The 12,581-nt window shown below is 41.1% G+C and overlaps 1 protein-coding gene across 2 annotated transcripts; it reads left to right on the top strand.

The window, feature by feature from the left end:
- Positions 1-9,227: 9,227 nt before the first annotated feature.
- sp8b (sp8 transcription factor b) lies at positions 9,228-11,746 on the top strand. 2 transcript variants are annotated; one of them, XM_026184637.1, is made up of 2 exons: positions 9,228-9,358; positions 9,836-11,746. In XM_026184637.1, exons 1-2 carry the CDS (start codon positions 9,338-9,340, stop codon positions 11,171-11,173), a joined length of 1,359 nt encoding a protein of 452 aa, XP_026040422.1. In that variant the 5' UTR covers positions 9,228-9,337; the 3' UTR covers positions 11,174-11,746. The 2 variants fall into 2 exon arrangements, with proteins under 2 accessions (XP_026040422.1, XP_026040423.1); XM_026184638.1 differs by lacking the exon at positions 9,228-9,358 and adding an exon at positions 9,367-9,641.
- Positions 11,747-12,581: the final 835 nt, after the last annotated feature.

Here is a 12,581-nt window from a genome sequence, read left to right on the forward strand (position 1 = left end):
GATAATAGCCCCTGAACTATTGCATGTTTCAATCAATGGAGACAGAAGTAAATAAAAACCAGAGGGGAAGATTCACCGGCATCGATCCCAGCTCAACACAGACCTTGCTGACAATCTATGGTCTGGGCCAGTAATGCTCCCAGTCATCCACAAAATCAATGAAACCCATCCTTTCAATAGCATCCAATTATTAGCACAAAGTAAAGGCAGGCTTCCACAATAAATCAGAAAACTTTATTGAAAAGCGACGCGGACAAGATAAATGCTAATTGGAATGTGACTAATGTGCAATATTAAACTATATGATTAAGATCAGTCAACTTGGGTTATATTTCATAAAATAAGAATAATAAGACTTTAGGATTAACTTCAGGCCTAATTTTGCATTAATACCTTATACTTAAATGTATATTTGCTTCACTTTCCATGTTTTAGCATGTGAGGAAGAAATTTCATAATCAGTGGATGAGACGTTTACCATAAAAAAAAGTTGTTAAAGGCGGAAACTCTGGATACTATGTTCTATACTGTTTATATCTAATAATTTTTCATTAGTTTCAAAGAAGTAGCTCAAACTATGTGTAAAATCTGTAAAGTGTAAACAATTAGCTTTACTTTAAAAAATGTGTAAAGGTTTTATATAATAACTACAAATAATAATATATTTTACTATGTTCCATTACATATATAATAATAATAATACATATTTTTATATTTAAAAATTATAAAGATAAAAAGAGATAGAGGAAACACCCTTCAACCATGTTATGATTGTTGATGCTGCTTAGTTTGTCCACCAAACTTCCCTGTTGGCACAACAACACAACAACCAGCTGATCCGAGCATAGTCGGTAGAGAGTAAACAATTAATCCACGACTTGGTGTGAAAAGAAAACAAGATTATTTTTAAACTGCACTGCCACATAACTACATATAACAAATAGGGAAATCTGTTTATGTTTGCATGTCTGAAAGAAAAAAATATCATCCAATATATCAGATTTTACATCACCAAATATTGGTACTGGTCTTAAAAACCCTATGTCGGTCAGGCTCTAGTACAAAAAATAAACAAAACAAGTATTTAAAATATATATTTGAATCTTGCCTCATAAATTATATGAACAGAATTTCATTTGTCGGACTAAAGTCATTGAAAAGTAGTTTCTTACAATTTAAAGATAAGACAAAGAGTTATCCAGAAATGTCTGCAGACATATATAGAAGATTTTTAGACAGATTCAACTATTAAAAATCTTTACCCACAAAATTCTTCCTATTCATTTTATTGCCAGTCTGTCCTCTGAGGTATTTTCGGATTACACTAACTCGAACAACCATGTTTTTCAAACAATCATTTCACATTCCTTGGATAGATAGAGCCAAAATGAAAGCAAAACTGTCTGCGTGTCGGTGTTTGGTAAGTATTACATTACCTTTTAGGTATTTGTGTAAGGCGTAAACATCTATGTTACCAAATATAACACTAAGACAACAATTTATTGGTGACCTCGTCATTTCAGCTTGACCAGCTGAGTGTGAACCTCTCAGGACACTCCACGCTTTTCAACGTACTGAGTGTGTTTTACATTAAGTCTACAACATTCCCCTCCGCTGCCCCACTCCCCCACCTCGAGTAATAACCATTAATTTCCCATCATAGTTTGTGTTAATTAAAAAATCTACAGGTTTAATTGCCGTTAAATGTAACGATGTTAGATCTCATGTTCATGTGTTCATCTCCACCCATCACCAGCTCGTTACGCAGACTTGCTGGGTTTAATCAGATAGAGAAGGAAGACACGTCTCTAATTATCTGCTCCGCTTCATCATTTAATCTTAACTGAAACAGCTCTTCGCATGTGCTGCAGCCTCAACTTCTAATATGTCTTTGCTGATGAGAAGACACAGCCGTAAACTGTTCTACCAACCAAATAATTTGTTTATATATAATTTTATCATCTTTTTATTCAAAACTCATTATTGTATATTTTTCAGAACCTGACAGGATATCATGGAGAGACTTTTAGATTTTTTTCACCATCACCAGATGCCTCTTGTGTCAAGAACGTGGGCTTCTTTCAATGCATCACTGGTTGAAGTACTAGTACGCTTGCTTGCAGTATGAAGAGGAAGAAAATCTGATTAAACAATTAGTGTCAATTAGCCCCGACCAAATCATTCCACAAACAATTGGTCTCTAGTGCCCGGCTTAATTACAGGAGACTTTCAGCTCCTTATCAGGAGCCATGTTGCCTGTGATTCATGTCGGACTCACGCCTGTCCCTCAAGCACCATCAATTATCCACCAGTAAACAAAACACCAGGCAAAAAAAACCAAAAAAACACACACACAGCTCCAGGTCCCAGGCCTGATTAGCATACCTCTATGTATGCACGTCAGCTGTTGAGCAATGAGAAGTGACCAAAGCAGGGATGTGATCAGATGAAAAGCACGGTAAAGGATGAAGAAGAGATGATGATCAGGAAAAATAGAGACTTATGATCTGGATCTGGATCAAAATCATAACATTTTTCGAAGCCACGCTGGAGGCAGATTCATATAATTTCCCTAACAAGCTGACGCCCTCACACATACGTAATTAATTTGATTATCTGGACTCTGATGAACTCTGCAGAGATGTTCTGTTCACTTTAGAGTTAACAAAGTGTGCGCTAGCACAAACATCTAAAAAAAAACAAAAAACGTGAGGTCAGTGCCCTCGATATCAAGACACAAACACTCACACGTACACACCAAACATCCTCGGTGCGCAAAATGTGTGAAGGGGAGCGACAGCAGGCCTGATGACATGTTAAATTACCCTGGTGATGTATAGCTTAATGAACCCCTTGTGTTGATCACGCTCCACATTAATCAACAGCCATGAACAGATTCCCTTATTTTCTCAATGCTGCCTTGATAAACTGCAATTTCATTTAACCTTGGACAGCAACTTTAATAGCTTCCACAGGACAACTGTCAATACTTCCCTGGGTATACAGTGATTAAATTGCAAGGCGAGAAGTGTGTCCCAGCTTCCTCCTCATGCTCATCGTGCATCTCCCTCTCCTCACGCTCCTTCCCCGACCGACCCCCTTTGCTTCAAATCACAATTTATACTTTCACACTTGCGGCCTGTGGTAAAAATCAAAGGATCAAAACTGACAGCTCATTGCAGTTTGTTGTGGTTGAACTTTTCGTATGAATGATTTTAACATGTACATTAAAAATTATGAATGTACTAAAATGAATATATCTTCCAAGTGTTACTTACTGATTTCGCTTCATGTCAATCCATAGACATAGTGGCTACTTTTACATGTTATATAAATACTAAATCACAAATAGTTAACTTAAAAGTTTAAATTGAGCTCCAGTGCAAATGTTGCTCATTTATCTGACTTTTCTGAACTTTTCTGCTGTCCAGCTCACAGGATGGGATAAAACAAGGTGGTGACAGGCAAGTGACCTGAGCCCCGTCACAATGATTTTCTGTGATATCCTCCACCCTTGTCAATTTAGCATAAATTATCAGCCATGAAAGGGCTTCTGGCTGATTAAAACCAATTGTCTGGGTAGGGAAGGACAAGGCAACCTCTTTATTATATGATAAACTAAGTTAATGGAAGAAGACAATCTGCCCTCTGGGAAATCGGGCTGACTCTTAATTAAAGCATTGTGTTTTTCCTGCTGTGTAGGAACACCTGTCTGTTATTCCAAACACTTAATGGAAACTTTAAAAATAAAGAGATACTTAGTTCTTCTTTCTGCGCCAATATCTGACAAGACAGGGACAGAAGAAAAAGGGTTGGGTATTTCTGCAGCAACGCGCCAATCAGACGATACTCGCTCGCTAACAAATAACAAAACTGTGTGTTTTAAGAGGCTTGTTTATCAAAAACAAATGTCTGACACTTCATAATTACACTCGATGCCCAAACAAATTATCACTTTTGAAGAACATGTCTCATTATCACATGCACAAATGAGAAGACTCCAATTTGTGTGTTACACGCTAAGCACTACAGGCTCAGTGCTGTTATTCAGTTCCGTGTGCGCTCAGCGAACAATACAAGTTTGCTTTACTCTTGTGCTCCTCGGATGACATAACAGAAAAGCAAACATTTCTCTGTCCAGCGCCTCTCGTTGGCTTCCTCCACCCACACTTGAGAGGTGACAGGCGTACACCCGGACTTCCATTATTATCCAACACGGCAAGAATGCCTCCAGGAGGATAATTACTGAAACTTGAAGAGCCAGGGCTAATCCTAAGTACTTCACTTTGTATGACTGCCTCGCCCGCCTGTCTCTCAGACTGCCGCTCACTCTGACAAAGTGCAATGTTGGGCTCAGTGAAAGTCAATAAGAAGACCTCATGGCCCACATATGCAGCAGCAGTCAAGCCAAATGGTGGCAAAATACACTGTTATCACTGTTTATCATAAACAGCGTTTGTGTGAAACTGTAATCTATCACCTCAGGCAAGCAAACAAGTGGTCTGGGACATACTGATCATAACATCTAATAAGGCTATGCAACAAATTCCCAAATAAATTGCTAAACTCATTTCATTTTGATCATAAATAGGCAGTCTTTGGGTGGCTGAGGAAGGACTCTAACAGTGGAAGGAGGGCAGCACTGACACCCACTATATAACCTGAACTATAAAACCTCACTCAGAGCATTTCACTGCTTCTGCTGCTGTCAGCCAACACTTTGACTGACAGGTGCTCAGACAGATCATTAGCACCCTTTCCTGACATAGCTGCGTGACAAGACCCATCATACGACACCCACTGTAATTGTGAGGATATTCGTTATTTAACATACAATTATCTTAATATAGGGAGACAAATTATTCCCATCCAAATTACCATTTACATGGTTTCCATGTAAACCATCAACATGGCAACTGTGAACAAAGAAGCCACTGCCAGGGGTTGTCAGATATAAAAAGCAACTTTATATTAAAGCTTTTAAACAGCTCGGAGAGCGCGGCAGACTGATTCATGATTTTAATTCATTTGAATAGGATAAATATATAAAGTCTGACCCGCTAGAAGTGATGAACGGCTCCTCGTTTGAATTTTTTCTTTCAGCCAGACCGAACTTGAAAGGCAGCAGAAAGTTTTTGGTGGCTTTGTCCATTCATCCCAAGAGGAACCAGAGGCTGCCGTCCTGCCAGACAAAGCCAGGAACAGCTGGCTGATCGATACCCGACAAAGGCTCAGAGGTTAGAGCAGTCAAAAGATTGTTAACTAGCCATTTTATTTGCCAGACATTTATATCATTGTTTATGGTTCAGCGCACCCCTTCAGTATGGGCCATGATGCACACCTGTGCTTGGAACTGTCTCAGGGTCTCTTCAGCCACTTTTCATGACCTAGTGGGCACAGGAAAAAACAAGATAGATAGATAGATAGATAGATAGATAGATAGATAGATAGATAGATAGATAGATAGATAGATAGATAGATAGATAGATAGATAGATAGATAGATAGATAGATAGATAGATAGATAGATAGATAGATAGATAGATAGATAGATAGATAGATAGATAGATAGATAGATAGATGTTCTGTATAAATGTAGATAAATGTGTTTGTGAAGCTGAGAGCATGCACCGATGGCAATGCATTGTCTGGGATTGGACTGTTAGTGCGCATTCCTGCAAATGCATGTGTATATTTGTGTGAATAACAGTGTTGGTGCAGCATGCACTCCAGCCGGTAACACATGGCTTTGCTGCCACCACTCTGGCTCGTGTTGTGAGTGCCCCTGCAGGCTGGCAGAGAGGGGAGACCCTCTCTGTGGCTCACCCAGGCGGAGAGGGGCTTCCTGCACATCTTTTGTCACACCATTTGGGCTCTTGTGTCTGTGGCTGCCCTGCTCCTCCGGACCCACTTGGCAGCCACTGTGCAGACGGACATCTGCTCTTTCCAACCTCCCGGTGAATAGAGAAAACAACCAACAGACCCTGCTGTCTTACTCTATGCTCTATGCTCTCTGCACCTTTGCTAAGCAATCCATTTACACAGTGCGCTCTATCTATCTTTTAAAATATATACATATTGTATATATTTTTATTTTTGTTTTCCTGATTAATTAATCTATTTTTAATAATAATAATAATAATAACCACAGTAATAAGACTATACGCTGTCTTAGCCACACTGCTCTCCTAATTGCTGGTGAGCCACAAGTGATTATGCTTTTCTCAAAAAAAAAATCCTTAATACCACTGCGGTCAGATTATTGAGCTGCTTTGTAAACCTTCACATTAAAGTACACTTCTGCATCTATGGCCTGACTCCCTTTTCCCGGTTCTCTAAGCAGAGCGATTCTGGAGCACGCAATATTGAACACACTTTGTTCATGCTCAGCGGCCCAGAATAACTCGGTCATTATGGTGGCGAAAGGGACAGGTTTTGAGTTTGATTTCATGATGGTAATATAGCCCATGTGTGTCGAAGAAGAAAGCCTTCAATGGGGACATCTGTTCAATGCGGCTTACTGTTACAGCCGTGCGATAGGAACAACCTGTGCGCACCATATGAACCGGGACCGACCCTCTCACTCTTACTGAACGCAACAGGCAACAAAAGATTTTTTCCCTTCTTTTTTTGGAGAAGAAGTGACCTAAGAATACATTAGATCGTTTGGGTTTAATATCTCTCCAGCCTCTGTGGCCTCAGGAACTAGATGCTTTAGTCGGGGAGTTATCACACTGACCTCTGACATCTGTCTTGCTGGTATGATCACTGGGTAATTTGTCACCAGAGGCCAACACGTCCCCTGTCCATAATTTGCAGTGCAAATGCGCAAAAATTGCCCAGTATAATACATGAGCATTATTTTGAGAATAAGAAAGGAGGAAACCGATCATCTCACTCACGAGGTTCAACTGTTTTACAAATATAAACGTGAATTACACGTACATATAATATGCGTTCGGGTACATGAGAGGTAAACGCGTAGGGGCAGTGGTTGTTTTTTTTCCCTCTCAAAGTTATTCCTAATTGAATTGCCAGTGAAACATTTATTTGGCAAGGTCCACAATCTCACCGGCAGCGGTGGATGTTGTGTTTTCTCTGCTGAGAGCGAAACGTGGAGGGTCAATCAATGCACTGCAGAGCGGAGAAGCACGGTATGTAGGTTTTATTTCTCCTCGTCACATTTTATTCGCCTCGACCACGATCACACAATATTCGGATGATTTTTTTTCTCTAAAGCTGGTGTGATTGGTTAGGTTGAGGGAGATAAAAAAAAAAAAATAGTAATAATAATGAATGACCAAACCCCCCTGATACGGCTAATGTGTTACCTCCAACGTCCAATTAGTTAAGATGTCTGCATTTGATATTTTTTAATCGCTACTTTCATATAAATTAACGATTATAATAAATATTTTTACGTGTTATTTATCGCCACACATGTCGCCAGGAATATTAATTAACGATTTTCGCCTTCAATGTGAGAAAAAGCATTAACACAACTTAAACCTGGGATAGATGTTACGCGTAATAAGTTACAGAAATATGGCCGAATTACCTCTAAATGTTGGCAAAGCTTGGCAACTAAATAACACTCTGTGGGATTATTAAGTAAGACGCAACATATGTACATTTTGCTGATGGGTTATACGAGGTGAAGCAACATTATGAATAATTGTAACAATTTTAAATCCTTCTTTAAAAAAAGAAGAAGAAAAAACACCTAAAAGTAAATCCAAAAAAAAGAAAAGGCTGTTGTCCAATCCTAGAAACACAAGAATTAATCAGGGAGTCCATCTATCACACTGTGTAATAAAGGAAGCGACATGGGTTAGGCAGATGATTTGATGAATAATCCCTGGTCGTTTTAATTAACTTTTCCCTGTCCTGTAATGACCAAGCTGGTCAACAGACCCGGTCAATAAGCATGTTAATATCAAACAAATAAAACTGAGGATGATTAAAAACCTCCTGCGTTATTAAATTTGAAATTCAAATGAAATTTATGCTTCCCGTGCACACTGCATGCTAATAGCTCCAACAGAGAGTCCAGGGTTCAACACACATTTTCCCTACAGGTTCTTATTATGTAACATGAGCTTCCTGTATAGATTTTTACAAAATGTCAGCGGGTAAAGTAATGAACCTATTCAGTGCAACCTGCGTTATACGCACGGAGCGCCATCGCTTACTTTAATAAATAATTTAAATTAACTACAATACAGAAATTCTCAGTATCTCCTCAAATAAATCTACAATTCTGTTTTAGTTGTTAACAGAAAGGCAGCAGACTTTCTGAAGTCAGGATCCCCACAGGTCTTTATTTTAAACTAACACAGCCATGATAAAATGAACCATCCCTCCCGTGAACGATGTGCAGTTTTAATCAAAACTGTCAAGATAATTGAACACAATTACAGTAAATGCGAAAGTTGGAGACGATCTAATAGAGGTCCGAGGCCAGAACAATGCACCCTTTATATCTTCTGTAATAGTTTGTGTATATTAACTCTTAAGAAGTTAAAACATGTTGAATCCCGCGGGGGCTAAATTGCACTAGAGTGCACGGTAATTGTCTGATATGAGAAAGATAGAGAAAACTGTGGAGAGGTCCTTGTAAAACAAGCACTTAAAGCTGCAGTGAAATCTGTAAAACACAGACCGAGGACAGAATGAAGTCGGTCAACTTTTACGCACAAGTACATTTGCGGGAAAAGAAAAAGCAGAAAACTTTTTTTTTAAGCTTGCGCTTCAGAACGCGAAAGGCTTCTGAAAAATGGAAAAGAAAGAGGAGTTTGAACGCACTTGGTCTACTACATCGCGGTGTTTGTTGCCTCTTGGTGGAGGCGGCGGAGGCGATGGCGAATAATTTGCCAAGCTTTTTATTTACTACGCAGCATCCCACATCGCCAGACACGGGTCATCATTCCTCCTTCTTTAAATTTATGGAATGTGATGTTCTGTAAAAATTTCAGTAAGTGGCCCCCTAATACCTCCTTCCCAATTCACTCTCATTTAACTTTACCTTCCTTCCGCTGTCTTTTATTATGGAGGGGGCGGTGGGGTGGATGAGGGAGGGGAGGTGGGAGGGTGGCGGTGGGGGAGTGGAGAGCTGTCTGAGGCGCTCTATTGATGACCTCACGGTAGTATGTGGCAGTGCGACGGGACGAAGCCGCTGATTGGTCGCCCGTGTCACAGCGGCACTTCAAAGCCGGAGAGGAGCCTACAATTGTGGAAGAATGGGCGGAACACATCATTGTATTGCACACCTCTAAAAAAACAGTGCTCTGATTCATAAATATAAAAAGATCCTCTGAGGAGGGCTGTGTTTTTGTGTGATGGCAACTTCACTTCTAGGGGTGAGTCTAAAGGACTTTCTTACTGGTTTAATTAGTTCTTGTCATTGTCCTGCGGAGGGGGATTAAACTTACATCGGTCGCAAAGTAGCAGCAAAGCCAGTGCGTTGGTTATATTTCCAGCAAGCGGTTTGTATGATAAAGACGAGGCTCTGTAAACTGCATATAGGCTGAGTTTGGCTGTCATCGGCGCTCAAAACACGCATGTTTTCCCTGCTGTCCCGTTTGGCATGCATTTGTAAGCGCCGTCTGACGCATTTCACTTGTCTACTTTCTGTTCATCCAGGTAGGAAATCAAGATAATCTTCTCTGTTGATTACCAAAACTTAAACAAAAATACAGCTTATTAGTCGTCTGCTGAAAAACAGGGAAACTGTTTCTACTTGAACGCTATTTCCCGATCCGAAAAGAATGCATTAAAATGCCTGTAATTAATCTGTGGAACTTGTAAGTCGCTTACATATTTTCTTGTCCTTTCAGGAGGAGCCGAGGTTAGGATCGACTCCTTTAGCCATGTTAGCTGCAACATGTAACAAAATAGGGAGTCCGAGCCCTTCACCGTCGACAATTTCGGATAACTCCTCGTCATTTGGAAAAGGTTTCCACCCGTGGAAAAGAGCCGCTGCGAGTAGCTGCAGTCTCGGATCCGGCCTGCCCGGTTTCGGGGTATCGCGTAATGGATCTGGCATCTCGGACTCTTTTGGCACCAACAGCTCCACCGGATCCAGTGCCTTTTCCCTCACGTCCGGTACCTCGTCTAGTTCACACTTTGGAAACGATTATTCGGTTTTCCAAGCGTCCGTGTCGAGCAGCTCTCAAGAGTCCAGCCACCAGCCGGTCTTCATCTCAAAAGTGCACACCTCAGTGGACAGTTTGCAGGGCATCTATCCGAGGATGAGCGTTGCGCATCCTTACGAGTCCTGGTTCAAATCGTCTCATCCCGGGATCCCCACGGGAGACGTTGGTACCACCGGAGCCTCTGCATGGTGGGATGTGGGAGCGGGATGGATTGACGTTCAGAACCCTAACGGAGCAGCAATACAGACGTCCTTACATTCCGGTGGACTCCAGACCTCCTTGCACTCTCCCCTGGGCGGATATAACTCTGATTACTCGAGTTTAAGTCACTCTGCTTTCAGTACAAGTCCATCTCCACACCTGTTGACAACCGGCCAACACCTGATGGACGGTTTCAAGCCGGTGTTATCCTCTTATCCCGACACAAGCCCCTCTCCTTTAACCGGGGCAGGAGGGACTATGCTCTCCGGGGGTCCACCTGCGTCTTTAGCGGGGTCTCCGAGGTCATCTGCCCGGCGGTACTCGGGAAGAGCCACCTGCGACTGTCCAAACTGCCAGGAGGCGGAGAGACTGGGACCGGCGGGCGCCAGCCTCCGGAGGAAAGGTCTCCACAGCTGTCACATTCCAGGCTGTGGGAAGGTTTACGGGAAAACCTCGCACCTAAAGGCGCATTTGAGGTGGCACACAGGCGAGAGGCCGTTTGTGTGCAACTGGCTCTTTTGCGGAAAAAGGTTCACTCGCTCCGACGAGCTCCAGCGACATTTACGCACACACACAGGGGAGAAGCGATTCGCTTGTCCGGTGTGCAACAAGAGATTTATGCGTAGCGATCACCTGAGTAAACACGTAAAAACTCACAGCGCCGGGGGATCTGCCGGCTCTGGCTCCGGGGGCAGCGGAGGGAAGAGGGGGAGTGATACCGACAGCGAGCACAGTGCACCGGGAAGCCCTCCATGCCATTCCCCAGACCTGTTGCACCCACCTGAGTCTGCCCAGGGAGTAGGCATGAACGGGCTCTAAAAAAAAACTCCCCCAGTGAAGTGAAAACTGTAAAACAGCAAAGTGTCGTGATGGAATTGTCCGAGAGGACATGAAAGTGGACATACTTTGGTGCATCATCATTGTCATTTAATGAGAAAATCGGCCTCTATGTTTCTTTGACTCTTTCCAAGTGCTTAAGACGTCCAATTGAATAATTTCATAGCCGTGCCATCAGAAACTTCTCATCTGCGGTGTGAAAGTGTAGTCAAGTCCTTGTGTGACACACACACTGTGGGAGGGCACGATCAAAACTTTTTATGTTTCTTACTGTTTTTCTTTTGCAGCCCGATCCTGAATACGCCTGATGTTTTATTTGTCCGGTATAAGACGCGAAAGACAGAAAACACTGCTGTCAAAATTGTAGGGCCTGAAAAAGTTGAGCAACTGCTATCATGCATATTGTTGAAAACCAAACACTGGCACTTTATTATCGAGCAGGGGAATCTGTTGCTGTCAATGTGGATGGACTGCTCGATAGGAACAAATACCTGTAGAGTATGGCGGTGAGACACGGGAGTGATGATCCCATTAAATAAAGTGATAAAGGAAGAGCAGGTTTATATATCTATATATATATATATATATATATATATATATATATATATATATATATATATATATATATATATATATATATATCACTGCTATTCTCTTCGCAGCCTACACTATGCGCCAACTTTATCACTAGGCCTGTTGAGGTTACTTAGACTTCGCTGCAAAATGTGTTGTATATAATTACAAATGTAGGTTAGAATAATTACAGCCCAGTGTAAAGGTGAGCAATGTATTTGTCCAGGAGACGATTTTGTATAGGTATTTCTAGCTGTATATGGACTCTAGTAAATATTTGAAAATATACGGAAATGTACTTGGATTTTCTTTGATATGATATAAAATGTATTGTGGGGAGTTATATTTAACCACGACTTTTTCTTGTATTTAGGGATCTATCATTAGGCGCACTTCGAATTTATTTGTAAAGTTTTGAAATCATTTACTGTTTACCCACTCGTTTAATTTAAGTAAGCATGGTGTAAAGTGATTTTAATTTTACAATGATATTTTTTTCTTTCTCTCTCTCTCTCTCTCTCTCTCTCTCCTTCTCTCTCTTACTCCGAGAATGGCTTTTTATGTGAGCCACTCAATAAAGTCAGTATGAAATCAGAAGCACCTGATCGACTCAGTTTGTCGGATTGCTGAGTCATTAAAAAAAATGTAAACGCCTAAAAGAAACTCATAAATTACACTTTGCCTTCATGTTACATTACAAGTCCGTGTGTTTGCTATTAATGTGAAAAACTGTTGAGTTTCGTGATCTCCGTAACGGCCTCCAGCAACACCAGGCCCTTGCTCGCAGCTTAATTTAAATTTCAATAATAAAATGTAA

The sequence above is a fragment of the Astatotilapia calliptera genome, chromosome 11 (assembly GCF_900246225.1).
Source record: "Astatotilapia calliptera chromosome 11, fAstCal1.2, whole genome shotgun sequence".
In the NCBI taxonomy this organism is placed as follows: Eukaryota; Metazoa; Chordata; class Actinopteri; order Cichliformes; family Cichlidae; genus Astatotilapia; species Astatotilapia calliptera.